Source organism: Girardinichthys multiradiatus, chromosome 9 (assembly GCF_021462225.1).
Source record: "Girardinichthys multiradiatus isolate DD_20200921_A chromosome 9, DD_fGirMul_XY1, whole genome shotgun sequence".
Taxonomy (NCBI): domain Eukaryota; kingdom Metazoa; phylum Chordata; class Actinopteri; order Cyprinodontiformes; family Goodeidae; genus Girardinichthys; species Girardinichthys multiradiatus.
The window spans coordinates 11,832,529-11,860,496 of NC_061802.1; the positions used below are offsets into that span (position 1 = coordinate 11,832,529).

Consider the following 27,968-nt stretch of genomic DNA (forward strand, 5'->3'; position numbering starts at 1 on the left):
TGGCTTTTATGGAAACATTGCAAGAAGAAGATCTGAAGAAATCCCGTTTGAAGTTTTCCTCATACTACGTAGAGGACCAAGCAAACAGGTGGAAAACTAACACTGCATATGACCAGGAAACAATATTCTCACTGTAATACATGGTGGTGGCCACATCATGCTGTGGAGATGCTTTCCTTCACCAAAAACCGGCAAGCTGATAACAGTTGGTGGGAAAGTGGGTGGAGATAAATGGTAATTCTAAAATAAAATTAAAAACCTCTCAGAGGCTACAAAAGACTTAAGACTAAAGGTGGAGGTTCAAACTAAACATATAGCCTAAGGTACAACAGAAGACCAAGTCACACACCAGACTTGAACTTAATTGAGAATGTCTAACATGACTTAAAAATTGATCTTCACACATCCTCTTCAAGTATTCTGACTGAACTTGTATTATTATCCATCAAAGAATAGGTAAGTCAGTGTCCAGATGTGCCAGGCAGGTAGAGGCATAATGCAGTGATTCAGTAAATTCTTGTTCAGCAGTGGCTGCTGAGAAAATATTCAGTTTAATTAAAGACATATCAAGGAGGGTATTGAATGTACCCCTGTGTCAAAGCAATGGTTAATTCCTACTAGCCTGAGTCAACACATTCCTAGTTTGGACACTCTAAGACTCCCTGAACTTCTACTTAATTAGTCCAACACATTAACCCTCACAAAATGCACAGTTAAACCTAACTGAAACTTACATGTCTAAGTTTTAATAGTATTTATTGCAAATGCAAATATTGCAAATACACATTCAAAACTAAGAGCCATTTGTTTGGAAATATAGAGAAAACCCACGTGTGCCTCAGACAGAAAGGGTGTAGTCGAAGTTCCAACCTAGGAGCTTCCTTCTGTGAAGCAAAGTAATGCGAAAAGAAAACAAACTATTTTTAGGTAAAGTCCTCTAATGGAGAAAATCTGCATATGAATTGTTGCCATGAATTGATCTTTTGCAATGTTTCATTTTATCATGGACATTTTGTACTCCCAGTGGCCCTCCTCTACAACTGCTGTTTTACTCCCACACTGAGCTAAACTGACACTCCTTTACCCAGTTCCATTCCCAGACAGCAGCACCTCAACTTCCAGTAACACAAGGTCCACATTTTCTTCTTTCATGTCAGGAAAACAGCATTGACCTATCAACAGAAAACAGCTCCACAACTTTCTCTCATACTTGTTAACAGCTGAATTTCCAGCAGGTATGGAGAAGAGCCTCAATATTAAGTCAAATCACAGGTCCAGGACAATGCCACAGAAAGAGGGGGAGAGTGGAGCCCCAGCCCCTTCAAGAAGTCAACGCCAAAGGCCGCCCAAGGCAGGACGCCACACTGGAGCTCCATCGGTCAGGAAGGAAAAGAGGCAGCTGGAGAAGTTAGAGACAAACCAGGAGAAGGTGGACTGGGAGAAGGAGGCAGAGGTTAAGCTGAAATCTACTGTGGTAGACATAGATAGTGTTAGAGATAATGAGGTCCAGGAGGAAAACCTGGGATCTTTGGAAGCAGCGGAGCAGGAGGATGGTGAGTTAAATCCCAGGGACATAAATGGAGATTAGGCTTTTTATTTGTTTTCCTCATTGCATATTTATGTAGACATTTGTGTGCAGTTTGGTTCAGGTGCAACATGAATAAATTTTCTTAAGCCAAGATTTTTATGAACTATATGTTTGATTTTCAGCATTATGCATTTCTGCAGGTCTAAAGCGCCAGAACCTGGGGGCTTTTGAATGGCTGCTGATGGTGTTTGTCTTGACTCTGGTTCTCCTCTTCCTTCCTCTTTCCATCTGGTTCTGTGTCAAAGTATGAGCTGCAACTCTAAGACCAAGTACAGCTGAATCAATTCACAATGATCTACTTAAAAAGTGTAAACCTGTCCATAGAAATCTGACATATATAAAAAAAATATGAATAATTTTTGTTGAAGGTTGTGTAAATGTATATATTTCAAATGTGCCATATACCAACAACTGCATTAATACTTTTTTACTGTAAGAAAGCTAAGCAGTCATCCAATCTAAGCTGAATAATAGCCCAACTCTGTTTCAAATGTTCCTATGTACTTCAAGAAAAAGCTACACATTAGGATTAATAGGTAGTAAATTCAGCGGAGAGCTGTCATCTTGATTCACAGGTAATCCGGGAGCATGAAAGAGCTGTGATCTTCAGACTTGGTCATCTACTGCGGGGAAAACCAAACGGACCAGGTCAGAACAAATCTTTTATTCTCTCCTCTTCATCCTCTGACGATGACTAATACATTGTATATTAACAGTCATAGAAACCGATTCTTATTCAACAAAATATGGCCTAAAAGGGATGAGAGGCACTGATATTTGTAATAGTTTTTTCTTCAATTAATACAAACATTACAATGTCACCTTTTCACATTTTGTCCTGAACATTTTGTTATGAACACATACTTCCATGCATTTCAAAGGGATTTTATTTGATGGATTAACACAAAAATGTGCATAACTGGTAAGGGAAAAGGACAAGGATACATGTTTTTTGTTTTTACAATTTTCTGTCTCTACCAGCTTTGCACAAGAGATTGAAATTTCATCCCATTCTCCTTTACTAAACAGCTTCAGCTCTGTCAGATTTAATAGAGAGTGGCTTTCATAGTCTTAAAGTCTAGTCGGAGATTCTTAATTGGACCTAGGTCTGGACTTTGACATTTAAGTTGATGGCTGATTAACAGGTTTTTGCTAAACTGCAATCATTTGAATGAGGTGTGTTAAAGCAGGAAAACTTCTAAAACATGCAGGTTAGTTTATCTTGAAGACCAGAGTTGAAAAACACTGGTCTTAACTTAATGTTATTGCCATTTATTGCTAATGTTCACTTTTGCCCTTATCACCTTAAAACCACTAGAGGGCGATGTTGTAAAGGTCATTAGAGCTTTAACAGAGCATATCAAGGTGGGAGACTGATAATGTATTGTACTCCAACCTTAACTGATGTAACTTCCATGTGCTATGTTACTCCTCTTATGTTATTCCTGTTATGTTACTCCTCGCTAAGGCATCTATACAGCCACACTCCTCCCATTTTCAGATGTGTTTTAACAGTGCTCTGAGAAACGTTCAGATCATCATCCCTGATCCGCCTGGTGTTTTTTGACCTCTCTGAGGCCTGCACATAACACTCTGCATATAAAACTCTACTAGTTTAAGTGATTTTTGAAGTGGCTGCACTGGATTTTAATTAGAAGCATTAGAGTGAAAATGGTGGAATTTGTTTTAAAGTTTGAAACCCATGTATCGTGTTCTTATTTCACAATTACGCATGACTTTGTGTTGACCTATCAAATAAGTCCCATTAAAAATGTGAAAAAATGAGGTATGACAAATATGGACACCTTTTTAAGTCGCTGTTCAAGTCCTTTTTTATGCTACATATCAGTGGACAGTGTCTTTTCATTTCGTATTTGGTTTGACAAATGTGATGTTTAAACTCTTTGAGATTTAATATCCAGTGAATAATATTAGCAATCATCACGAACAGCGTAAAGCATGATTCTTCACACCTTATGGTCCTAAATCATGCCATATTTCTGAAAAACCTTTTAGAAAACTGACGTTTAATCTCTGTCTTTTCCCCTTCTCTCCAGGCCTCCTTTTCTACCTTCCGCTTCTTGATGTCTGTCACAAAGTTGACATTCGGCTCCGGATGTTGAAGGTTCCTCCTCACATGGTACAATACACACATAGCAGTCAGAAATAATCGCACAAAAAGTATCAATGAAATATCTGACCTTTTCCCACTACATCTTTATGCAGGTGGTGACAAAGGACCTGGCAAGGCCAGAGCTGAGCGCTGTGTGTTATTACCAGATAGAGAACGTGGCTCTGTGCAGCGCAGCTCTATCCAGCCTGAGCTCGGTGCTGCAGAGTCTGGTTCAGGCGGCCGTCAGAGACGTTTCTGCTCACCATACTTTCAGTCACATCCTGCTGCACAGGCGGAGTATCGGAGAGCAGATAAAGACAACTCTGGACTCTGTTACTTGCCGCTGGGGAATCAGGGTGGAGAGAGCGGACATGTAAGGCTTAAAGCCTGATTGGTTTGCTGTAACTAATCTTCGTTTTTATATGGTGTAAGCTGTTAAGCTGTAATTTATCAGTTCCTTAAATGTTTTTCTGTTATTTTTCCAGTACTGCTGACATATGGGTAGTGAGCATTCCTTGTGGTGTTTGTGTTTGATTTTCTTGTCAGAGATGAGCTCAGTTTTCCTCTGGAGCTACAGCAGAGCATGGCTGCAGATGCTGAGGCTAAGAGACAACAGCAGGTCAGAGTAAGGCATTGTGCATTTTAAATTACCTTGTTTCCTCTTAAAATACTTTGTTTCACAGATGTTAACAGACATAACAAAACTCGTCTAGTATCTGTTTTCTTAAGACTCAGTTTGAAATCGTTTCTGTCTTTTTAGCTGTGAGGTGACAGATGACGAGTTACAGCTGTCTTTGTTTGGCAGCAGGTAAAGGCATCAGAAAGGGAGACAGCTGCCTGGGAAGGTTTTAGGGCCTCACTCCGTCATCTCCACCCTGCCTTGGTTCTTCCTCTCCCTCCAGATCTCCTCAGCATGAACTCTGACTTGAACTCCCTCCCTCCACCTCCACCCCCTGCCATGGATGAAGACGGAGGGGTGACGATGGCGGAGCCAGAGACAGACTCACCGATGATGTGACAAACTGAACATTTCATTCATATTTTTATTAAAATACTTAAGATGAATTGATAGTAATTTTATCACATCAGGTCAACATGTTGTTTAAACTGTTAAATAAAGCTGAATGCAGAGATTTGCAAGGTAATAAAGAACTATATTACAAAGTTGAAGACCTTATAGAAGGTATAATATGTGACACTATTAGGGAAGGAATGGTCAGAAAGAATCATGAAAATACTAATATCTATATAAAAACAGGGAAAACAAACACCAGAACATGTGCAGACTATTCTGTGCAAAAATTGCAGTTTTTTCATCTCTGAGATTAAATGTGTACAAATCTGAGCCTCTAATGTGCATGAACTATAAATCTTCCTTAAAAATATTATTAATTTATCTTCAAAAGACTAAAAGATGAGTATTGCACATTATTTAAACTTTAACATTGTTTAAAAAAATAGTTTATGCAATTGTTTAAATATTCAGACTCACTGTGATAGATCTTATGCACATCATCATATTATCTTGATCACACTGGTGCAATATTACAAAAACGAATTTTAAATATATTTAGAATTTTCATTTTACTTTATAAACAGTAAGGAACAAACTTTATAAAGTGCATAAACTTTATTTTTTCAGAATGAAGAAACGATATTTAAACCTTATCCATAGGGTTGAGAAATGCCACATTAAGCAAATGCACAGCATGAATGGTAACACGAAGTTAGGTAAATCCTTGTACAACAATAAGGTGATGAAAGAAAACTTTTTGATATTTTAAATATATAATACTCTGAGGCTAATCAATCAGCTTTTCTGTTTTCTCCATCTATTTTTACTCCTGTCACACTTTAAAACTTGCGGGTTGTAAACGATGATATTTTTCTATTTTGTCAAATGCAACAAAATAAATGAGACTCAAACATAAATATAGTCCCACAAGTTTAGACCACATGCCAGATCACCGTTTCTTAGTCTTTTTGGTGGGGCTGGCTGGCTTTGCTTCACCTGTGGGTGATTTTGGAGAAGCTGGTGCTGTAACTGTTGGTGGGGACGGAGGTGGTGTCTTCTTTGCCTCTGAAACATAAAAAAGGCATTGCAACCTTTGATGCTCATGTTTCTTTTAGTTAGGATTAACAAGGTTTTACCAGCTTCACTTTGAGGCTCCAGAGCAGTTTGGATCTGCAGCTGTCTCTCCAGGTCTTGAATCTTCTCCAGTGCTGCATGCAGAGTTTCCTCGGCTTTCAGAGCTCGCTGCTCAGCGCTCCTCGCTCGCACCTCAGAATAACTGAGCAAAAACAGGAGAAATTTATCATGCATCTACGTTTTGGGTGTACAACTTAGTAGAGGCCACTCTGTATGTTAAATCATAGGAATATTTCAAAACAATCAAACCAAAAAAGGATGTATGTATTTCCTTGCACCACTTCTGATATCAATTTATCAAATAAGTTTTACTCTGTAAAACTTTCATCATTCTGGCACAAATGGTTTTGTTGTTAGTAATTATTTAAAAACAATTTGTGCACAATCTCATGTCTTAAATGTTGTTTTCATTAACTGTAAGTCGAAAATCAGCTCGATTAACAGAAATAAAGGCTTCAAAATATCAGTCTGTGTGTAATTAATCTATATAACGAGTTTCAATAAGTGAATTGAGTAACTGATATAAATAAACTTTCCAATAATATTCAGATTTATTGAATACGACAGCATACATTTTATTAATTGTATTTAATGCGTAAAACCAACATAAAATGCAGCATAACTGAAGTGAAAGGAAACTTATATATTTAAAAACTAAAGAAAATAAAAGTGTGGTGAGCATTTGTATCGAACCCTCTTGAGTTATTACAGCCACCTTACACTGCAACTACAGCTGCAAGTCTTTTGGGATGTGTCTCTATCAGCTTTCCACATCTAGAGACCAACATTTGTACTCATTTTTCTTTGTGAAAGAGCTCTAGCTTCCTTAGATTGGCTGGAAAGCATTTGAGAACAAATGATTTCAAGTCTTGCCACAGAGGCTCAAATAGATTTAGATCTGGACTTTGACTGGGGCATTTTAACACCTGAATATGCTTTGATCTAAACTATTCCAGGTAGCTCTGGTTGTATGTTTAACGGGATTGTCCAGCTGGGAGGCAATTCCATGCCCCAGTTTAAAATCTTTTGCAGCCCTGAACAGGTTTTCTTCCAGGATTCCCCTGAATGTAGAGATGCATCTCAAGGGATGGTGCTGTCACCATCAGGATTAACCATGGGGATGGGTGTTCAGGATGAGTATCCCCACTCATTGTGTTTTGGATGTGGGTGAAAAAGTTCCATTTTGATTCAATTTGACCAAAGCACCATCTCCCACATATTTGTTGAATTGATTTGTTATGTCCACTGCATGGCTTGTGGCAAACTTTAAACAGTTTTTTTTGGATTGTAGTCTTCCATAAAGGCATATTGTTTGAGTGTACAACTAATAATTATCCTCTTAAAAGATTCTTCCACCTGAGCTGTGGATCCCTGGCACTCCTCCAGAGTTACCATGGGCCTAAATAATGCTTGTTGCCTCCTTTTTGGACGATGGATCTCCTTTTTGGAGATCATCAAAGCTCAAGAAAGTAATTTAGAACTTGCACTTGCTTTAGACTTCTCCGCAACTTTCTCCCTGACCTGTCTGCTGTGTTCCCTGGTCTCCATGATGCTGTTTGTTCACTGATGTCCTCTAACAAACCCATGAGGCCTTTAACTGAACAGCTGGATTTATACTGACAATAAAACAAACATTTACTGATTAGGTTACAACTGGAGGTGATTGGTTGTCCTGGGTATCAGAGTGAAGGAAGCTGAATACATATGTAATCTACACATTTTCCACTTCACAATATGCATTGCTGTATGTTGTTTTATCATGATTTCCATCAAAATTCCCAAAAGGTTTTGGTTCTTATGTGACAAGGAGAGGTTGAGGGTATATGTTTTCGAGGCAATGTGAACTTTGGATGGTATGAATTCTGTCAATCTCTAAAAACTATAAATCATGCACAGAAAACTAAGAAACATTTCTTACCTTAGTTCTTGCTGCAGTAGGACTACTGTTGTTAGATCACTAAAAGCTCTGTTGGCTTCTTCTGTTACTGGAGACACAACCAGCTCATCAGTCTGATAGAAACATACAAACTGATTTCAGACAGGCGGATGTTTCAGTTTTGTTAAGAGGTAAACCTAGCTGCTAATTATGAAAAAGTAAATGTTTTAAACCATCTGACCCCAGTCAGCTGGACTCTGCTCAGATTTCTTTGAGTGATGTTTCCATCATAGCCTATCAGCTTCAGCACAGGCTTCTCGTAATCCATTAGTTCCCTCTGCAGGTTGACAGCATAAAACGTTTTACTTTAAAAATGAAGCAACAAGAGTCTTTTTTAAAGCTCCTATTTGTAAAACTGTTTTTATTACACAAGAATACATTTAACTTAATTCCTTCAACCTACATTGCAATTTATTTCTTTAGATTTTTCTAGGTCTGCAAAACATAAAACTCGATGTTCATCACTAAAAACCCCAGAATCAAGAGAAAACAACAAGATTATTTATTACGCATTTAAATACAACAGTGTAAAAATACTTAGAAGAAAGGTTGTCTCTAGTTAGAGTTTAGTTGATTAAACATATTAGTACACTAAGTGAAAGTTCTGCATTAAAAGTACCACAAACAAACAGTGGTATAATATAAGCGGTAGACAAATCACTTTTCTGATCTTTTCTCAAATCTTTAAATTTGAAACCATGTGACTTTTTTCAAAATCATTTGATTGATTATGTGTGAAATCTTTATTTTTCATAGCAAATAACTAAAGCTGTTCAGCAAAAGTAAAATAGAAAATAATACAATTACAAGAATGAACGTTTAGGTAATGAATGATTCATTTGACAGACCTCTTGTTGTGTTTTAGGTTCTTCATCGGTCATCTAAAAAGTAATAAAAGTAACACTGTGATTATATTTATTTAAAAAAAGCTTTCATGGATCTGTTAAACAAATTGATATAACAGAAAAAGAAACAAAAAAGAAAAATGTTGACAAAAAATAAATACTTAAAGAAATTTAAATTATTTTCTATACATATTAAGGGAAGTATGGATCAGTTTCTAAGTTATCTTGAAGGTAACACTGTGCTGATAGAGATTCTGCCTCCTTTCTGTATTCCTATCACTAACCTCGGTTGATTCTGGTTCAATCCTGTCTCTGAGGTTTTCAGCGGCATGCCGTGGCTCCGTCAAAGGATCTTCAGTGATCTGTAACACACAAAAACACCCAGCTAACACTCATAATCAGGTATGGAACAAGACAAGAAAAGAAATATCTCTTTGTACTATAGGTACAGTGTGATTAAGAAACATATGAGGAATACATGAAACAGTGCAATAACAACCTTTATTTAAAAATGTTTTGCATGTGTTATTTGCTTCGTTTCTGCACTAGATTCACAAAGCAGTTTGCACTAAAAACATGCAGATGAAACACATCCATCAATTCGATCAACATGCTTTTAAAAATAGTTTTGATAACTTATTAATTGGAAAAATTATTAGCAACAATTTCAAGCAAATAGAAAGAGGCGGAAGCTCAGACTTTCCCACATTTAGCACCTGCTTCATGAGCTTGCCCATCAGACACTTAGAAATAATGTGCCTTCAGGATGTCACCTGAGTCTCCATGCTTTCTACCAGTTCAGTACTGCTTGAAGGTTGTTCAGGTTGCTTGATGAGTTCCTCCTCAGATTTCCCATGAATTCCCGACAGCAGCATTTTACAACTCTCCACCCAATTATTACAGTCTCTCTGAGGACAGGAAGTAAGCTTAGTAAAGAAAAGGCTGTTTTTGCTTTCATTTAAAAACCACATGAACTAAAAATGTATACACTAATTGCATCTCTTACTTATGGGGTCAACTGTTAATCACAGATTTGCCATAAATTCTACAAAGTAATTATCACCATGAACAATGTTTGTTTTTTGCAATGGAAGTAGCTGAACCAGCTGCTGCACAACTGCAGTCTTGTGCGCTGGTTTTCTAAAACATCTTCAGAAAATTTCAGGGCTGCAGTACAATTTAGAAAAATGCTATAGCCTTATTTACCTGCAGCCTTTGGCAATCGTTTGTTCCATATTCCATCTTAGTTTCATTTGGATCCTGCGTCATCTCCTCCTCCAAAATTAAGTTGCATGATCTAAAATACAAACAAAATGCCTGTTGTATAAGTGCTAGAGAAAAACCTTTTCTTCTGATTACATCTGACTGACATACTAAACAAAGCCAAAATCTAAAACCAGCAAACAAATTTAAGATGACTGATATGCATGTTATTATGTGCATAGAAAGCAATTTACTGTTGCACTGGTTACAAAATAAAGTAAGCACTGATTTAGACAACAGAGTTTACTAAACACTCCAAAAATAGTTACTACTCAACAGCATATAAGGAGATACAAAACGTTATGCAACAAAAGGTGACAGTTGCTGATACCTGTTAATAATGCTGGAAAAATAGACCAGTTTCTCAGAAAGCATTTTTGCATCCTCAGATAAAGCCTTTGGTAAACATTTTGCAGCGTAGTCATGGTTCAGATCTTCGTTCTCCTCCTCAGTCTGGTTAGGTACCATGGCAAGCAACAGATCCAACATCCAGCGTGTTTGAGCTTTGTGAAGACAAGTCACCTGGTAAGGGAGGAGCCAATAAAACTTAAACATTTGGAACATAAAAGTAATCTAAGGGAAAAGTAAACAAAGTATTAGTTATTTATCCCTCTAATACACACTTACCCCAACAGGTACTCGGTGACAAACTATATTCATATAGGCAACAAAGATTTTATGGTGGCCAAGTGCAGTAATATTGTACAAAATGTGAGCTCCACATTTATAGAGATAATATATATATATATGGAAGTTAATACTTTTTTGTTTTGAAAGATTTTGTGGTACTAGTGGCCTTTATTCACAGAAGTCAGAGAGGAAATGGATAGAAAATACAAGGTCTAAAGATCGGGAATCAAACTGCAGACAGCTTCTCTGAATATGTACCGCTATGCCATGCACCGCCCCTTATTTCTCAGTTCTAATTTAAATTGTATGCCCAGTTTATAACTTAATGATATCCGAGGCTCCTGAGGGCTCAAATGACAGATTCCAGGCTTGGAAGGCTGATTTATCATTAGATCTGTCAGAGGAGGACTGGCAGAGAGCATGTACTCTGGCTCATACCGGATCTATTAATGCGCACCTTAAGATGATACAGTTTAAATGGTTAATGCGAGTGTATGTAACACTGGTAAAATTAAATAGATATAATGGTGATATACCTGATGTGTGTCCAAAATGCATACAGCACAGAGGTACTTTGATACATTGTATGTGGTACTGCAAGAAAATAATGCAATTTTGGGAAGAGATTAGGGATGTTTTTGAAAAGATGATTTCCAAAAGTGTTAAAACTGACCCCAAATTGTTTCTGTTTGGCCTTTATACAAAGGGGCACAACTATACTAATTATGAACGGATACTTATGAATCTAGGTTTGCTCAATGCTAAACTCTGTATATCTTTATCTTTGAAAAAATCGCACAGACCGACACTGGATCAGTGGCTACGGCAAATGACATCAGCTCTTCCACTGGAAAGAATTACATACATGCTGAAGAAGAAAGGACGCATTTTTGAAAATATCGGGAGACCTTTCATTTCATTCATTGAACAGAGGGGATTTGAAGAGGCTTAGGGCTGCTTGAAGTGTAAAGAGACTGACGGGGCAATTGTTCTTTCTTTCTTTCTTTCTTTTTATGTGTTATTTCATTATACTGCATATAACTCCGGTTTTGTATGTATTCTATGTTGGAAAAGTAAAATAAAAACAAGTATGGAAAAAAAAATTGTACGCCCAATGAAGTCGGGCTTACGATTTAAATGTCAGAGATCCGGGTTCAACGCTCAATTTAGATTCAATAAGGCTGCCACACATAAAATGTTGTGAAAGTTGCAGGTTTAAATTGTTCAGTTGCATTTCTGATGGGTAGTATATCATTTTAGAAATGGCACACAAAGTCTTATATGATCTCTATTCGTGAACATGTTCCTTTAGTGTTAGATTGCAAGGAAACACGTTACCAGCTTGCATTGCTGATATTTGTTAGCGTGATCACCAATAAGAACAAAAAGACAAGTCCCACTTGTCCCACTTGTTTTCTGACTCACAACTAAAACTTGCTCAACTCGGGTGTGACAAGTTTCAGTTGCGTTTGTCTTGGAAGTTGAAACGGGGAAAAACCTCACACCTGAGCGTTTATGGTTAGTAGCTGCAACTCAGAGAACCAGTGGAATATGCCAGGCGAAGTACAATTAGCATTAAAAGCTGATAACAAATTTCCCTCCATATTTCAGAAATAGATCTTACATAGTACTGTGTTTACTGGTGGGATGTAGGTCCTGTGACTATGGCTACGTTTTATTTGTGCAGGGGCCAAACTGGGTGTTGAACTGGTAGCTATGCTAGAGTTGAGTTTTTCTTCATTTTGAGTTTTTTCTGATTTGGAGAGCTGAAATTCTTTTATAGTAAGTCAGCAAACCAGTCTTAGCTATGTGTTGAGATGCTAACTGTTGGCAATACTACCATTACTAGTAATAAGTAATACAAGATGGCAACAATATATTTTGTCCATACAGAGCCTTGCGAAAGTACTCGGCCCTCTTGAACTTTTCAACCTCTTGTCACATTTCAGGCTTCAAACTTAAAGATATAAAATTCAAATTTTTTGTGAAGAATCAAAAACAAGTGGGACACAATCGTGAAGTGGAATGAAATTTATTGGATGTGTCAAACTTTTTTAACAAATAAAAAACTGAAAAGTGGGGCGTGCAATATTATTCGGCCCCTTTACTTTCAGTGCAGCAAACTCACTCCAGAAGTTCAGTGAGGATCTCTGAATGATCCAATGTTGTCCCAAATGACTGATGATGATAAATAGAATCCATCTGTGTGTAATCAAGTCTCCGTATAAATGCACCTCCTCTGTGATAGTCTCAGGGTTCTGTTCAAAGCACAGAGAACATCATGAAGACCAAGGAACACACCAGGCAGGTCCGAGATACTGTTGTGGAGAAGTTTAAAGCCGGATTTGGATACAAAAATATTTCCCAAGCTTTAAACATCCCAAGGAGCACTGTGCAAGCAATCATATTGAAATGGAAGGAGTATCAGACCACTGCAAATCTACCAAGACCCGGCCGTCCCTCTAAACTTTCATCTCGAACAAGGAGAAGACTGATCAGAGATGCAGCCAAGAGGCCCATGATCACTCTGGATGAACTGCAGAGATCTACAGCTGAGGTGGGAGAGTCTGTCCATAGGACAACAATCAGTCGTACACTGAACAAATCTGGCCTTTATGGAAGAGTGGCAAGAAGAAAGCCATTTCTCAAAGATATCCATAAAAAGTCTCGTTTAAAGTTTGCCACAAGCCACCTGGGAGACACACCAAACATGTGGAAGAAGGTGCTCTGGTCAGATGAAACCAAAATCGAACTGTTTGGCCACAATGCAAAACGATATGTTTGGCGTAAAAGCAACACAGCTCATCACCCTGAACACACCATCCCCACTGTCAAACATGGTGGTGGCAGCATCATGGTTTGGGCCTGCTTTTCATCAGGAGGGACAGAGAAGATGGTCAAAATTGATGGGAAGATGGATGGGGCCAAATACAGGACCATTCTGGAAGAAAACCTGTTGGAGTCTGCAAGAGAACTGAGACTGGGACGGAGATTTATCTTCCAACAAGACAATGATCCAAAACATAAAGCCAAATCTACAATGGAATGGTTCACAAATAAACGTATCCAGGTGTTGGAATGGCCAAGTCAAAGTCCAGACCTGAATCCAATCGAGAATCTGTGGAAAGAGCTGAAGACTGCTGTTCATGAACGCTCTCCATCCAACCTCACTGAGCTCGAGATGTTTTGCAAGGAAGAATGGGCAAGAATTTCAGTCTCTCGATGTGCAAAACTGATAGAGACAAACCCCAAGCGACTTGCAGCTGTAATTGCAGCAAAGGGTGGCGCTACAAAGTATCCAAATCCGGATGTAAACTTTAAACTCCACAACCGTATCTTGGACCTGCCTGGTGTGTTCCTTGGTCTTCATGATGCTCTCTGTGCTTTGAACAGAACCCTGAGACTATCACAGAGCAGGTGCATTTATACGGAGACTTGATTACACACAGGTGGATTCTATTTATCATCATCAGTCATTTGGGACAACATTGGATCATTCAGAGATCCTCACTGAACTTCTGGAGTGAGTTTGCTGCACTGAAAGTAAAGGGGCCGAATAATATTGCACGCCGCACTTTTCAGTTTTTTATTTGCTAAAAAAGTTCGACACATCCAATAAATTTCATTCCACTTCACGATTGTGTCCCACTTGTTGCTGATTCTTCACAAAAAATTTGAATTTTATATCTTTATGTTTGTAGCTTGAAATGTGGCAAGAGGTTGACCAGTTCAAGGGGGCCGAATACTTCCGCAAGGCTCTGTTTTTTGTGGATTTAACACTGAAAGAATGAGTTTACTGATATATAGTGTACAACACTACTGTAATGTTTTATTTAAATGCAAACATTTAAAGTTCAACTAGATTGTTTATACCTGAAACTTTCAAGTTCAACTTTTCAAGTTTTCTATGCATGACAGCCATATTGAATATTAAACTTGGGACTGCTCTGCAATTTCTGAGTTTCCCAGTTTAAAATCTGACTTTAGGGGAATTTTGTTCTGGCATTTATGACCATGAACTATGAATATCCGACTTCCAAGTACAACTAGAAAACATGTTTTTACTATGAATTCAGACTTTTTCAAAACATAGTGAATGTTGGAGACATAAAACATTAATTAGCCTTTCTGCTGGTTTGTATTTGGAGCTGTTCCAATTTTATTTATGAAAACGTTTCTTTGAGTTTTTAACCCATAATGTGGATAAAACCTACAACTAAAATGTGGTTAACTCTGACCTCCAACTTCTGAGACTGAATTCCAGTTTCAAAGGCCGTTCTGTTTGCTTTTTATCAACTTAAAACTTCTGAGTACAAACAGAATCCACTAAAAACACAATGCGACATTTTCCTGAAGAGCGTTTAAAACTCACCTCTTCTAGCAGTTTCTGGTTCTCGCTCTCAGTGAAGTTGGACAGGCTGGTCGTGAACTCCTGAACATCATCTAATGTCTTTGTTGTCTCTGTGCTGCTTGAACCACACAACACAGAACTTTACCCAAATTATAAAAAAATACAGGAATATATTCATAAATTAAATCTCCTGCAGCTCTAACCCCTGTAATAATTTACTTAGAGAAATGGTAAACATGCTTTCTTGAATTCTTATTTTTTATTTTGTTTTCATAACTTTCTACAAACTGGTCACATGCTTTGCTGTGCTACGCTATTATTCTACAGGGGAAGAACAAACCCAATGCTAAAATAATTTTTATAGGAAACTAAAGCAAGAAAAACAAAACTTAAAAACTGTTGCTCTAATAACACGTGCCCATAAATACTTGCCAGTAAACACTATTTGAAATAAGGCTCCTGAAATGTACAATATTATTTAGAAATAATTTATAAATGTTATTTAATGAGGCATTTTATATTAAACTCATTTCAAAATTTTAATTGTACCAACTTTAAAAAGGCCACCACAATATACAAAAAACTTACTACAAGTCATGTTTGTTTTTGTCCTTTTGGTTCTCTGTTTGTGCGATGGAGAAGTGCAACAATATCTCTTCAGCTAGATTCTGCCAAGCGACCAGTGACCTTTTCAGTTTTATCCAATCAGAGACAGACATTTGAGGTTCTGGCTGTTCAATCGGAGTGTTAGTTTTGGAGACCCAGGAATCCACCAATCCAAGCAGTGACATAATCAGTCTGTGGACCCCTGCAAAAGTGATCCTAACTTACTTGCAGTTTTTAAATTCAGTCCATATCTTAATGATTACCTGACTAAAATGAGATTCAATCAAAAGAAAAGAGAGACCAAACTCACACGACTAATAGTAGTGCACATGTCAATAACACTACTAGTTTATCTGCTCTTACCACTCTCCCCACTGACTTGAATGTCAAACTGTTTTAGGAGTTCTGATAGGACCCTGTCCAGCTCTCTTATGGTCTGTGGGCCCTCAGCAGACTCAGCTTCAGGTAATGTGTGTCTTTCATAGAGCTGAAGGCTCATATCCAGCCATATTTCCAGGACACAGCGGAGTTCATTCAGTTTCTGCTGAAGCAAAAGCTGTTCTTCACCTTGGTATTCCTCACATTGGAGTGCCAGCATCTGCAGGCACAAAATAACGTAGAAGCTGAGGACAAAAGAAACATTTCTATTTACTGGACAAAATGTTTGATTGCTGTGTTTGAAAAATCCCACTAGATTTTTAGAATAGTGTTCATAATCCATTGAGGTTTTTCAAATTTTGTCAAGTTACAACCACAAACTTTAATGTATTTACTTGGGATTTTATGTGTAAGACCAACACAAACCAGTGCAATCAGCAATCTGTCAACAGCATCATGAGGACAAAGTAACACAGCAGACAGAAAAAAGAAATACCATTGCTCAACTGCCACAAGTTTGCTCTGAGCCATAGGGTGCTATGATTGATGAGACTGAAACGGAACTTCTTTGACTTCATGCAAAACACCCTATGCTGCAGAAAAACAACCCCTCACCCTGAAGACCTCATCCCCACTGTAAAACATGGTGGTGGCTGCTTCATGGTGGGGGGATTATTCTGACCAAGTCAACATTGTTGCAGTTCTTAAAAACTGTTGTTGACGGACACTCTCCATTCATTTTGATTTAGGATGACTTATATTGCGAAGACGAATGGGTAAAAAAAAAAAAAGATAAACAGAGCTGGTAGAAACATACATCAAAAGCAAAGTAGTTGTGAGAGAAGCGAAAGATGGTTCTATAAAACTTTGAGACGGAGGGTTGAGTACAGCCAAACCTTTCAGATATTTATTTGCAAAAATGCTGAAAACAATTCTGCAGTACCTTGTGTTGGTCTGTCACACAAAATCAGAATAAAATACTTTACAGTTTGTCGTTGTGATGTGTGTTTAATTTTTATGCAATATTAATACTTTTTCATATAAAGCAAATATAAACACTGTTTAAATGTTGACAGAAGTGATTAAATAAATAAAACTGAATTGAATTAAACACCATTGAATTAAATAGAATTGAATTAAACACCATTCAGATCTGGCAGGATGTAACAAAGAAGACTTGGACCAGAACTGTTATGTACTATAATAATGATTAACAAAAGTCAACATTTAATTCTATTAGAAACATAATGGAGATATAACAAATACTGTGTACCCTTATACAATTTAGTGGTAAAATTTCAAAGCTACGGAGAGAGATATCAGGTGGATAACATCCCAAAAAACTAAGACTCTTACATGTGACCATTGCTTTAAATCCGCATGAATTTCTTCAACTGTTGCACTGTCATATTCTGGATCAGAACCCCTAGTGACATCAGATGAGCTTTGCATGAAGAATGCGTATTAGTGGCAATAAAAGTGCAAAACAAGTTTTATGTAGACTTCCAAAATATGTATTTTAAAATTGATTTCCTTACTTATTCTGTGTGTTGAGGAAAAGAGACCACTTGGTGATGCCTTGCTGCATGGAAGTGACCTGTGCAAACTGAGCATGCTCAGTCTTCTTCATTTGGGACATAAGGGCAATCAGCTGCTCTTTCCAGTAGTTGGTTAACTCCACTATGTTATGCAGATCTTGTGTATCCTACAGTAGGAGGAGTAGCATTGTGAAACTCTAACTTACACCTGTGGTGGGAAAAAAGTGAGCTTTTTAACTTCACCTTTATGGAGATGTAGAGGAGGCAGTGCTTTGCTGTCTTGAACCAGCCTTCCTCATTGACCTGCAGCTCACTGACAAGCTGAAGCTTCTTCGCTTTAATCACCTTAGAGAAGAGAACCAGTTCAACAAAACCTACAACAAGATTGGGCTCAACTGACATCTTTACGAGTAAAATGTATGCTTTGACGCAAATTAAGCTTTGTTACTAATCTAACATCTATTCCACTACTGGATGTCTAATTCTTTGGTTTATTGTGTTACAAATGGTTGGTAACAGAAGTGATTCAGCAGTAATTGGTTATCTTTCAATAATTCATGATAATATTGCAACATCACAAGATAGTAGAGACAGAAAAACGTACAATGTACACACACAGGAAAAAAAAGGAACAGAACAACATATTGGCTTCTTGTACTTTTAGGGCAAGGCTGAAGGTGAACTGGCTCCAGCAGTCTCTATCTTCAGTGACCTGCATCAGTTGATCCTCTAGACGAGCCCTATGCAGCTCATACAGATGGTGGTAACCCTGGACAACACTTGGAAAGACACATTTATCATTTTAGAGGTAACATTTTTGTGTTTTTCTGAAACGCATATTTAAACAACTGCCCCATTTCTGATTCATCACAGAAAAAAGTGCCAAAGAAATTTTGTGTTGACTCATCCACAATTTAGAAACTGTGCACAGAAGCAGAACCATGTAAATTTACTAATGCATCCGGTACAATTCTGTCCTATTTAATTTACTTGATGAATGGCAATGCAGCGTGCCATTAATCACTGTTATAGGTGTGGCAGACTGACTCTGAGCTGCTGTGGGTCTCTCTGAGGTCTTCTGTTAGTTGCTGTTTTGCTTGCTCCACCTCCTGGGAAACAAATGCATCGTGGTCTTTGATTTTTGATAGTTCCCTGAGGAAAGAACATACATGCAAAAATGAGGACACACACATCTCACACACATCTTTAAATTAACAGCACTAATTATCTCTTCTTAACAGTCAGTCTATCAAAATCTCTCTAAGCACACAGTAACGTTGCTTATTATCTCATATTAGTCGGACCCTGATCTACACACATGTTTAGCTGCTGGATGGACGCCTTGATGCGGTAGATTTCCTCAATAAGACGGCGGTCCAGAGCCCGCTGCGCCACCACCTCAGTGTGTAAAGCCATCAGGCGACGGGGGATTCGGTCCAACAAAGACTGGTACCGCTGTCTGGAACAAAAAAACATGGGCTCCTGGGTCAGTAGAGGAAAATATGTCATGATCGTGAGGTGTTTGGGTTTTGATTTTCTGTTGTGTGTGTCTTTTGACAATTTCTTTACTATTTATTTTGTTCTTTAGGTCTTGCTTTCTTAAGTTTATTTCTCATTATTGTTAGGTGTTATGTCATTAATTCATTTCTTGTGTTTTATGCTAGTGGTCCTTTTTACATTTAGTATTATTTCCTCTTAGATCTCTGTTTATCTTTTTCCCTCTTATTTGTAGTTTGTAGTTCTTGTATCTCCATTCAGGTCATTTGAATTAAATAGTCTCTCCTACAACTGCTCTGCCTTCTCTCTGACACAGCTGGACCACTTCTCTGATTGCTCTTCTTGTTTGCTTGTCCCTTTTCCACTGTTGCTTCAGTCTTTAAGGTCCTAATTTCTCTTTGTTCCTCGTTGGTTTCTTCAGTTGACTGCATGTTCTTTGATCCCCTGCCCGTTCATTCTACCTGCGTTCCATGACCTGTTCCTCTGTGATTACTTCTCTAAGTTTCCTTTTTTTTCCCCTAATTAAACTACTTTTTTATTGCCACAAATATTTGTTAAACAAAGCAGCCAGGGACTGTATACCTTGGCCACACGATGTAGGGTCACTGATGGTGTAGAAAAACACACACACACACACACACACAGGTTTTTGAGGTAAAAATGTAAATTTAACTTTAGGTAACAAAAAGTTTAATTTTCCAAAACAATTTTTCCAAAAACTAAAAGAGAAAAATCCAACCTTTAACCTCTAAATGAGGCTGTCAGCCGGAACTTAATTTAACAGTACCTCATTCTCAAGACCATTCGGCTAAAAGTAATGAGCTGTGGTATCACGTCATCTTTATACAGTAGGGAAAGTCATGGATTATTAATTAAAAGTTTATAAAATGTAAAACAAAGTAACAAAGTCAAGTTTATATGCTCCAAAAAATGTTTATAGTTATATTTGTTTTAAGGGGATTGTTTGGGGTACAAATAATTGTACCATTAGAAATATTTACTTAACAAAGATAACTGGACCTGTTCTTTTCTGTAAGTGCACTCAGATTAAAGATTTATTTTGTCTAAATTGTTCAGGGTGACATTATGCTACTGCAATAAAAAGTTATTTCATTTGACGGCATTTTTCTTACATTTGTTTATATCTGTGTATTAATTGTGTGGTTTTAAATCAGAAAGCGCCCATTTCAGTTGCGATGTCAGCTGCTAACCTGAGTTTGGCGAGGAGCTGTCCTCTCTCAGCGCAGCCGACGGTCACCTGCCTGATCAGTTCATGGAAAACGATGTTGTAGATGTCCTGCTCAGTCTTCACCAGTTCCAACAAGCCCTCGAGCTGTAAGTCATAGACCTTAAAGTCTCTGAGCATTTTTGTGATATTATATTTAACAAACACAAAAACTGTACATATAATTTGCATATTAAATTGCGGATAAAGAGGGAGGACATCTGCATTAATGTGAAATGTTCGTTAATCCTTGAGCCACCTCTAAAATTTAGTTATACCTTTTATCCATAGGCTGAAAACGCTCCTTCTCATAAAAGTGTAAAAAAATTTTTACTTTCAATACGTTTTTAAATTAAGCTACGTCATCCCTAAACATAGGAATAAAGTTAAAGTTATTAGTATTAGTTATTTATATTTTTATGTGTAATGTCTTTTTTTATCATAGAACCTTTGATTTCCTCTAAGGGAAAAACACAAAATGGGCAATATTATGACATCTAACAACAGTTTTCCTTATATTTTGAAGTCAAAGGCAAGATGCGTAGGTTTATCGGGTATTCATGAAAAAAAACATCCTGATTTATGACGATTACAGTATATCTAAAATAAACTGTTTTATACTGGCTTTTCCTGAAAGAGCAGTGTGTGCATGTGCAAATCACCGTGCAATAGATGTAATCATGACATTTTGAAACTAAAATTTAACTAAAATGTTAAAAATCTCCCCATGTTTTATAAATTTATCCTTTAAAATGACCGATATATTGAGAATCCATCCATTCATCCATTTTCTATACATGCTTCTTCCATACTGGGCTGAGGGGGAACTGGTGCTTATCTCCAGCGGTCTACGGGCCAGAGGAGGAGTACACCCTGGACAGGTCGCCAGTCCATCGTAGAGATATTGAGAATCAAAAAAGGAAATTTGCAAAATGAACACGTTGTACACAAGGCACAAAGGTGTCTCAAGAGTGAAAGTAGCTTATGTTTTTTTACTAACTACATGTTGCAAACTGTTTAGTAGTTTTGGTGTATTTTCTTGTTTTAATATGGCTAACTTGGCTGGTTTTTCTCTTTTCCCTCGTGCCAGTTGGGAAGGTACAAAACTTACTTGGCACAGCTCAGTCAGCTCTTCACTCTGCTCATCCACTCCGGCTTTTTCCAGCATGTCATCCATTATCCTCATCAGTTGGATCACTTCCAGTCTGCCACTGGGCCTCCTGGACACAGAACATTATCACACAAATATTATAGCACACATATACAGAGTACTGTAATGTTCAACATAGTTTGTTTTACCTGCATATTTGCTCCCAAGTGCAATGTTTATTATATTAAAATGAACTGTTACAACATCTTACTTGTCCATTTGATTAATTTATATGTTTGGACTCACAGTGATGGAAGGACCCGTAACCTATGCTCCTGATCTTTCAGCTGCACTGTGAATGCACTGTGAAGTAGGTACAACATAAAATACATCAGAAAACCTAAGCTCAACCTTGATCATGATTTAGGAACGGAGCGCAGTAAATAACATCGAGGAAACTCACTCTTCATACAACTCAAGGCGTCGAATCCCTTTGTTCTTCACAATGTGATATTCTCGAGGGATCACATTTTCTGAGACACTCAAGTTCTGAGAGACAGAGTGGTAAAAATGATGACTTTATAAGATTGGTTTGTCTACTTATACAGATGAATGGCAATGGTTGCCTCAGGGAGAGACTTCACACTGGTTAAATCCAAAAGCCATAGTTTGCAATACAAACTGAGACTCAAACACATGTGGGGACAAATTGGTGAAAACCTAATAAATGAGGAGGTACATAGACATAAATTTGTAAAAAGAAAAACCAAATCCATGAAACCAGGGCATATCATGCAAAAGCCAGAGATCTCCGTGCATCCATAGTTGCGACAAAAAACGGGACAGAAAGAGGAAACTTGACCATCATTAATATTTAAGTGTTTCAATTAAAAAAACTATTCCCTCCGGGTTCTCCACCTTCCTCCCACATTCCAAAAACATTAACGTTAGGTATGAGTGTGTGTGCATAGTTGTTTATCCTGTGTGTCTCTGTGCTGCTCTGTGATGGACGGGCGACCTGTCCAGAGTGTACCCTACCGCTTGCCCAGAGACTCGCCCCCCCCTCACCTGTGTGTCTCCGATGCTGTTCTTCTCATTCACTGGTGGGAGAAGAGACATCTTCTTCTGTGTAAGCACAGCATCGCACAGGAATGAAATGTCCCTATACATGGGCACAACACAGAGAAGACATATTATCTTTTATATAGTGTATTCTTTTAATAACTGCTGATTTTTAAAACTGTCATATATTAGCATTTGATGCAATGATAGTAAATATACATTCATATAGGAATGGAGATATTTGGAAAAGGAGTAATTAGTTTTAACATTATTTTAATCTATCAACAGGTTTCACTCTGTCATTATCTAATGTACCAAGATGAAGCCAAAATGTAAAAGGTTTGCTTTAAAAAAACTAAGTACACCCTAACACTCAACAGCTGGTAACGAGATGAGTTATTAAGTGGTTATTTTCTGTGTGACTTTATTAGTCTCTCACATCTTTGTGAAGGAATTTCTGTCTAATCTTCTTTATACAACATTGCATCATTATTTCATGGCCAAATGTAAGGCCAGGCTCCAGCTGTAAGACACTGGACCTCACATTTGACTCTACAATACTTTGGTGCAGAGAAGAGAGTATGATTGACTGCAAAGTGTCCGTGGCAGCCAAAAACAAGTCCAAATCCTCAAACCTCCACAACTATAACCAAACACAGTCTATATATGAGGTGTTTTTACTATGTTTACTGTCATGAATCTCAACATTTACCATGCTAACTGAGGGTTGTTCAGTCTGAGAAGGATCACTGCACAGACTGACCCTGGGGTGAATTTGTTGGCACATCCACTCCCAGAGGAATTGGTTGCTGAAATGCATTCATTTGTGTATCCTATTTTTCACTGCAGAACCAAGGACTTTAAACAGTTTGGGAATGTCTACATAATCCTTCCCAGATTTCTGCATAGCAGAAACTGCTTCTCTAAGTCTTTCCTCTTGGTGCACAAACAAATGAATGCTCCACACCAGCAAACCACCAAAACTCCTGTTTTTATACAGGTGGTCACACTAATAATGACCAGTTAATCCAGCTGGCTGCTCTGTTCTATAGTCTCAAATGTGTTGCTGTATTAATTATACCTTTGTGTTTAGATCTTTGGTTTATTCCTGTGTTCTGTTCCCAGTATTTTCTAGTTTATTCCCCTTGGTTTAATGTTTCCTTCTGTCTTAGTTTAGGTCCTCTGTGTTAATTAGTCTCCATCCCTCAGTCCTTCTGCCGCAGCTGCTGCACATTATCTCCTGCTTAACAAACTGGTCCCATGTCATTCTTTACACCTCCCTCAGCCTTTAAACTCTGTGGTTCTCAGTGTTCATCGCTGGATCCTCCCATTTTCCATTACACTTCCGTTTACTATCCCGTTGTCCTGCTTGTTTATGTTCCCTCTACATCCTCTTCTCTTTAAGTTTTTTATCTGTATTAAAAAAATCCATCACTATGCTCATGCCAAGTTCCTGTCTGCACTTAAGTCCTACTCCTAACTCAAACAACACTGGAGGACTGGAGTCAGAGAACCCTGCCTAAAAGAAGTTGTACTTTCTTTTTACCAAAACTACAAATTAGGGCTGTTTTCAACCAAAATCTGAGCTGTAAAGATATAAAATATCACATCCTAGAATAATTTATATAAATAGCTGCCATGGTCTCATCTCCCGAACTGACCTGCCTGCTCCTGTCAGCGATGTTGGCTGATCCAGAAAGTATTTGTATTTGCTGCGTCCAAGTGGATGATGCCAAACTGCATCTGGCCGTCTGACTCCACAACTCTGTGCAGAAAATCGTCTTAAAAAACTTCAAAAAGACAAAAAGCACATCCACAGTTGCTTTTGCTGCAGTAACCATGGCGCCTACAGTATTCAAACACTGTTCAGTCTCACAGTATGGCATTAGGTCCTTGCTCAGAAACATGTTCAATTGGTGCAACTCATTTTAGATTTCTTACATATTTCAACTATAAAACTCCGATGAATTGCTGCGTATCAGCAATTTTAGAAGTAGAATTTTGTCAGTTGCTACAAATCAAATTTGATCAGATAACAGATAATAACATAATAACACTACAATAACAGTCTTGCCTTTAAACATACTTTACATAAAAAACATGTGACATACATATTTCCTTATCCAGTTTTTATTTAGTTATTTTATCAACCTATCCTGATATGTTTTTCGAAAAAAGTTTTTTTTTTTAACAAATTTGACAGTGCGGCAAAAAACGTATTAGCCTCCTTACATATTCCTTCAGATTTTACTTCTATTGTCATATTTTTATGTTTCAGATCATCCAATACATTTTAATATCTGACAAAGAGAATCTGAGTAAATACAAAAAAACTGTTTTTAAATCAAGAGTCAATATAACAATTGTTATGAAAACCAACTGAGCTCAATGTGCCAAACCCTTGTTAAGTGGTGAATTCACTGTAATTAATCACATTTTTTGGACAAATGAGTTATATTTTACTAGCTAGACCTGTAAAATCAAATCAAATAAATAGAATCTGTCTGACAACACAAAGTCATGCCTCGATCCAAACAAATTCAAGAACAGACGAAAATTAAGGTCAGTGATATCAATAGTCTGGACAGCGTTACAAAACTATTGCTAAGCTTTGGGACTCCAGCAAACCACAGTGAACAGTGGTGAACCTTCCCAGGAATGGCATACCTGCCAATATTTCCCCCAGATGGGGATTGACTACTAATTCAGGAGGTCACAAAAGAACCCACAACAACATCTAGAGCACTGCAGGCCTCACATGCTTCGGTTAAGGTCAATGTCCATGGTTCAACTACAAGAAAGAGGGCATCAATGGGAAAAAATCTCTTCTGAGCAAAAGGCCTGTCTCATATGTTGATGACCTCCAGGTGAAACCATTTTGAGGATTGGCAAGACCAAAGTATTACATTTTGTATGTGTTGTAATTTAAGGAACCACGAATATCATCAGGCCTTTCATCCTCGAAACCCCCCAATATGACTGAATTTAAATTGCTCTGCAAAGAGTGGGTGAAAATTCCTCCACCGTGATGTAAAAGACAGTTATTGCACATATTTCATAGCAGTGTTTGCCACCAACAGGTGGCAGAACCAGACTGACTGGGTCAGGTTAGTTTAGACAGCTTTTTTCCTTTGAAAAATAAAATCATCGTTTGGGAACTGCATTTTGCATTTACTCAGGTCATAGTGTTTGATTTTGTGATTTTTTAAAAGTGTAACACTAAAGTAAAACCTGAAGAAATCTGTAAGAGGGAAATTATTTTTATAGAATGTACAAAAATGATAAGGTGAAATCCATCCCTAAATGGAAAACCAGAAGGCCAAAGAACAGAAAGGACCAGGAGGGGGCAGTAAACATACAAATATTATTCCTTCAACACTTTAGGGAGGAATACAGGTAACTATAAGGATATTCAGCAATCTTCTTCAACCAATGTCAAATATTTTGAGTGGGATGTTGGCATTTTAATATAGAATAAAAAATACAAATAACTAACAACATGTAAATGAGTGTCTTTATAAATACACTGAACACATGTATGTTAAGTAAGCTTGGAGAAAATGGTACTTTAAATGAATGTGTGTATAAATCACAAAACATCATGTATAGTAGAAGGACTAATAAGTACTTCACAGTTTCGGTGATGTGCAGTGTGGCCCTGTGTGCTCCTGCTGGAGACAGTGGAGGTGAGGCTGAGCAGGAGTTCAGGTGGGATGGCAGAAAGTGGCTGGTTCTTCCTGTTCTCTGAGGGAATGTGGATTTTCAGGTCACCCACTAAGAAAATACAAGTGAATATTCAGCATGACTCTGGAACATAAATGCCTAAAGGAACATTTACACTGCATTTTTCACTATGGACAGGCAGTTCTATGAAAAGATGCCACAGTTTATTATAACCATTAATATGAGCTTTGATCAAAGTCCTGCTTGGGATTTAGCCACCTTTTCTCCTATTTCCTGTAGAATGCTTGACCATTTTGAAAAGGTTTTCTTTTTCTTTTATCTTTTTTGCTAAGACCCTTGTCTCAGTCTAAGGTAGTACTAATGCCAAGAAAACATTGAAACTGCTCACTTTTGTGGTTTTCACAAAAAAAATAAAGGTTTCATAAATCTTAAGTTGTGTTTTAAAGAACCTGCATTCAGTGTAGAATTATGTCCAAATAGTCTAAATATATAAGATGTTGAACTAGAGATAGTCAAATAAAGTGAATCCATCAGTCCATCCATTGTCTATACCCGCTTATCCTTGCAGGGTCGTGGGAGGGCTGGTGCCTATCTCCAGCAGTTATTGGGTGAGAGGCTGGACAGGTCGCCAGTCTATCACAGGGCAACACAGAGACACACAACCATGCACACACACTCATACCAAAGGGCAATTTAAAGAGAGCAGTTAACCTAACAGTTGTGCTACTGGACTGTTGGAGGAAGCCGGGGTACCCGGATAGAATCCAGGCATGCACAGAGCAAACATCCAAACTGCATGCAGAAAGACACCAGGCCAGGATTAGAATCAAGGCATCAAATAAACATGTTTCTTTCTTTATTATTTGAAAATACAAGAATTTGCTAATCATTCTAGATTTTTGTTGCTCTCATTACAGCATTTTCTCAAATCATACATTACAATCAAGCAATTACTCAGTGCTTGAGTAGTTATTTCACCACGTTTTTTTTTTTTACGCTTACTTGTGCAATTTTTCCTGTACTTGAGTAATATTATTTTGAGGTTACACTACTCCCTTTAGTACAGTCTGTGGCCACTGTTCCCACTTCTGCATAATTGTTTTGCACAGAACGTTAAGTTGAACATATAAAATGTATATGAGCTTTTAACCATTTATACACAAGTCTGTCAAACTATTAATTGGTGTGTGGCGCACATGGCCAAAGATAATGTTTTATTTGTTACTTTCTGAGCAGAATTGACATATTCAAACAACCTCCTGCAGCGGGTGGATGTGAATAATTTACCGTCTGCTTGCTCTCCTCTGGATGAGCTTGGCGCTGAACTGGCTTTGGCCGTGGACAACGACATCTTTACCTCACAACGGGGCAGTTACGGTCAGAAGACATGGACAGAACCTTTCAACTTTGACAGTGCCATGAAGGCGAGAAGCTAATATTTGTTGTTAATCTTAAATAACATTTAAAACAGAGGGCACGATAGCGCCTCTTCTTCCACTGTCTTCCGTGCTTCCTGGTCGCGTTGCTATGGAAACGGCTTGCCACATCTAATCCCACCAGCTGCTCTTCTACTCAACATTTTACGGTGTTACGTCGATTCGCGTTTACGGCACCCATGGTGCATTCAAGTCGAGTCGTAAACTAGATGGTACGCATTGAAACGGCTTCAAAATTAGAAACACATCAAGTATCGCCAGTTTCGTATCCAACGCTTTGTCAAAATAACATTTTTGACTATCTTCAATTCAAACAAATTCAAATACTGTGAACATTTTAGAAAATGCCAGTGCAATCTTTATCAACGCCTTACTTCCTTGTGACAAAATGTAAAATTAGTAAAGGTGTCTTCACAGTATATTAAACCATTACTGTGATTAACTTTATTTTTCTTTTTGTTTCTCATTAGGTATTCCAGGTTGGTCAAGCGTGTTTGTTTGTGTCTGTGTGTCTTTGAATTGTCACGAGAAATGCACCCATCAGGCTTTCTGGCCGATATTTCCACTTTTCTTTGAA

General features: G+C 37.8%; 2 protein-coding genes and 1 long non-coding RNA gene across 11 annotated transcripts; 1 reads left to right on the forward strand and 2 right to left on the reverse strand.

The window, feature by feature from the left end:
• Positions 1-990: 990 nt before the first annotated feature.
• nphs2 (NPHS2 stomatin family member, podocin) lies at positions 991-5,707 on the forward strand. 5 transcript variants are annotated; one of them, XM_047374092.1, is made up of 7 exons: positions 991-1,553; positions 1,729-1,832; positions 2,164-2,236; positions 3,646-3,728; positions 3,815-4,074; positions 4,248-4,326; positions 4,507-5,707. In XM_047374092.1, exons 1-7 carry the CDS (start codon positions 1,238-1,240, stop codon positions 4,717-4,719), a joined length of 1,128 nt encoding a protein of 375 aa, XP_047230048.1. In that variant the 5' UTR covers positions 991-1,237; the 3' UTR covers positions 4,720-5,707. The 5 variants fall into 5 exon arrangements, with proteins under 5 accessions (XP_047230048.1, XP_047230050.1, XP_047230052.1 ...); XM_047374094.1 differs by having other exon boundaries at positions 4,510-5,707; XM_047374096.1 differs by having other exon boundaries at positions 992-1,553; positions 4,462-4,649.
• On the reverse strand, positions 1,883-3,995 carry LOC124873445. Its single transcript, XR_007039531.1, has 3 exons — positions 3,866-3,995; positions 3,614-3,720; positions 1,883-2,211 (listed from the first exon to the last, which is right to left on the reverse strand). It is a non-coding gene; the product is annotated as an uncharacterized LOC124873445 (long non-coding RNA).
• Positions 5,317-27,506, reverse strand: axdnd1 (axonemal dynein light chain domain containing 1). 5 transcript variants are annotated; one of them, XM_047374089.1, is made up of 26 exons: positions 27,243-27,506; positions 25,900-26,045; positions 23,933-24,036; positions 22,278-22,371; positions 21,673-21,758; positions 21,516-21,572; positions 21,231-21,339; positions 20,106-20,227; positions 18,716-18,856; positions 18,445-18,549; positions 18,056-18,176; positions 17,641-17,742; positions 17,398-17,564; positions 17,216-17,285; positions 15,845-16,079; positions 15,464-15,683; positions 14,897-14,993; positions 10,226-10,416; positions 9,838-9,928; positions 9,405-9,539; positions 8,916-8,993; positions 8,635-8,667; positions 7,968-8,063; positions 7,769-7,860; positions 5,853-5,992; positions 5,317-5,781 (listed from the first exon to the last, which is right to left on the reverse strand). In XM_047374089.1, the coding sequence occupies exons 1-26, from the start codon at positions 27,304-27,306 to the stop codon at positions 5,666-5,668; spliced, it is 3,012 nt and encodes a 1,003-aa protein (XP_047230045.1). In that variant the 5' UTR covers positions 27,307-27,506; the 3' UTR covers positions 5,317-5,665. The 5 variants fall into 5 exon arrangements, with proteins under 5 accessions (XP_047230045.1, XP_047230044.1, XP_047230046.1 ...); XM_047374088.1 differs by having other exon boundaries at positions 14,897-14,990; positions 17,216-17,303; XM_047374090.1 differs by having other exon boundaries at positions 9,426-9,539; positions 17,216-17,303.
• Between the last annotated feature and the right edge of the window lie 462 nt (positions 27,507-27,968).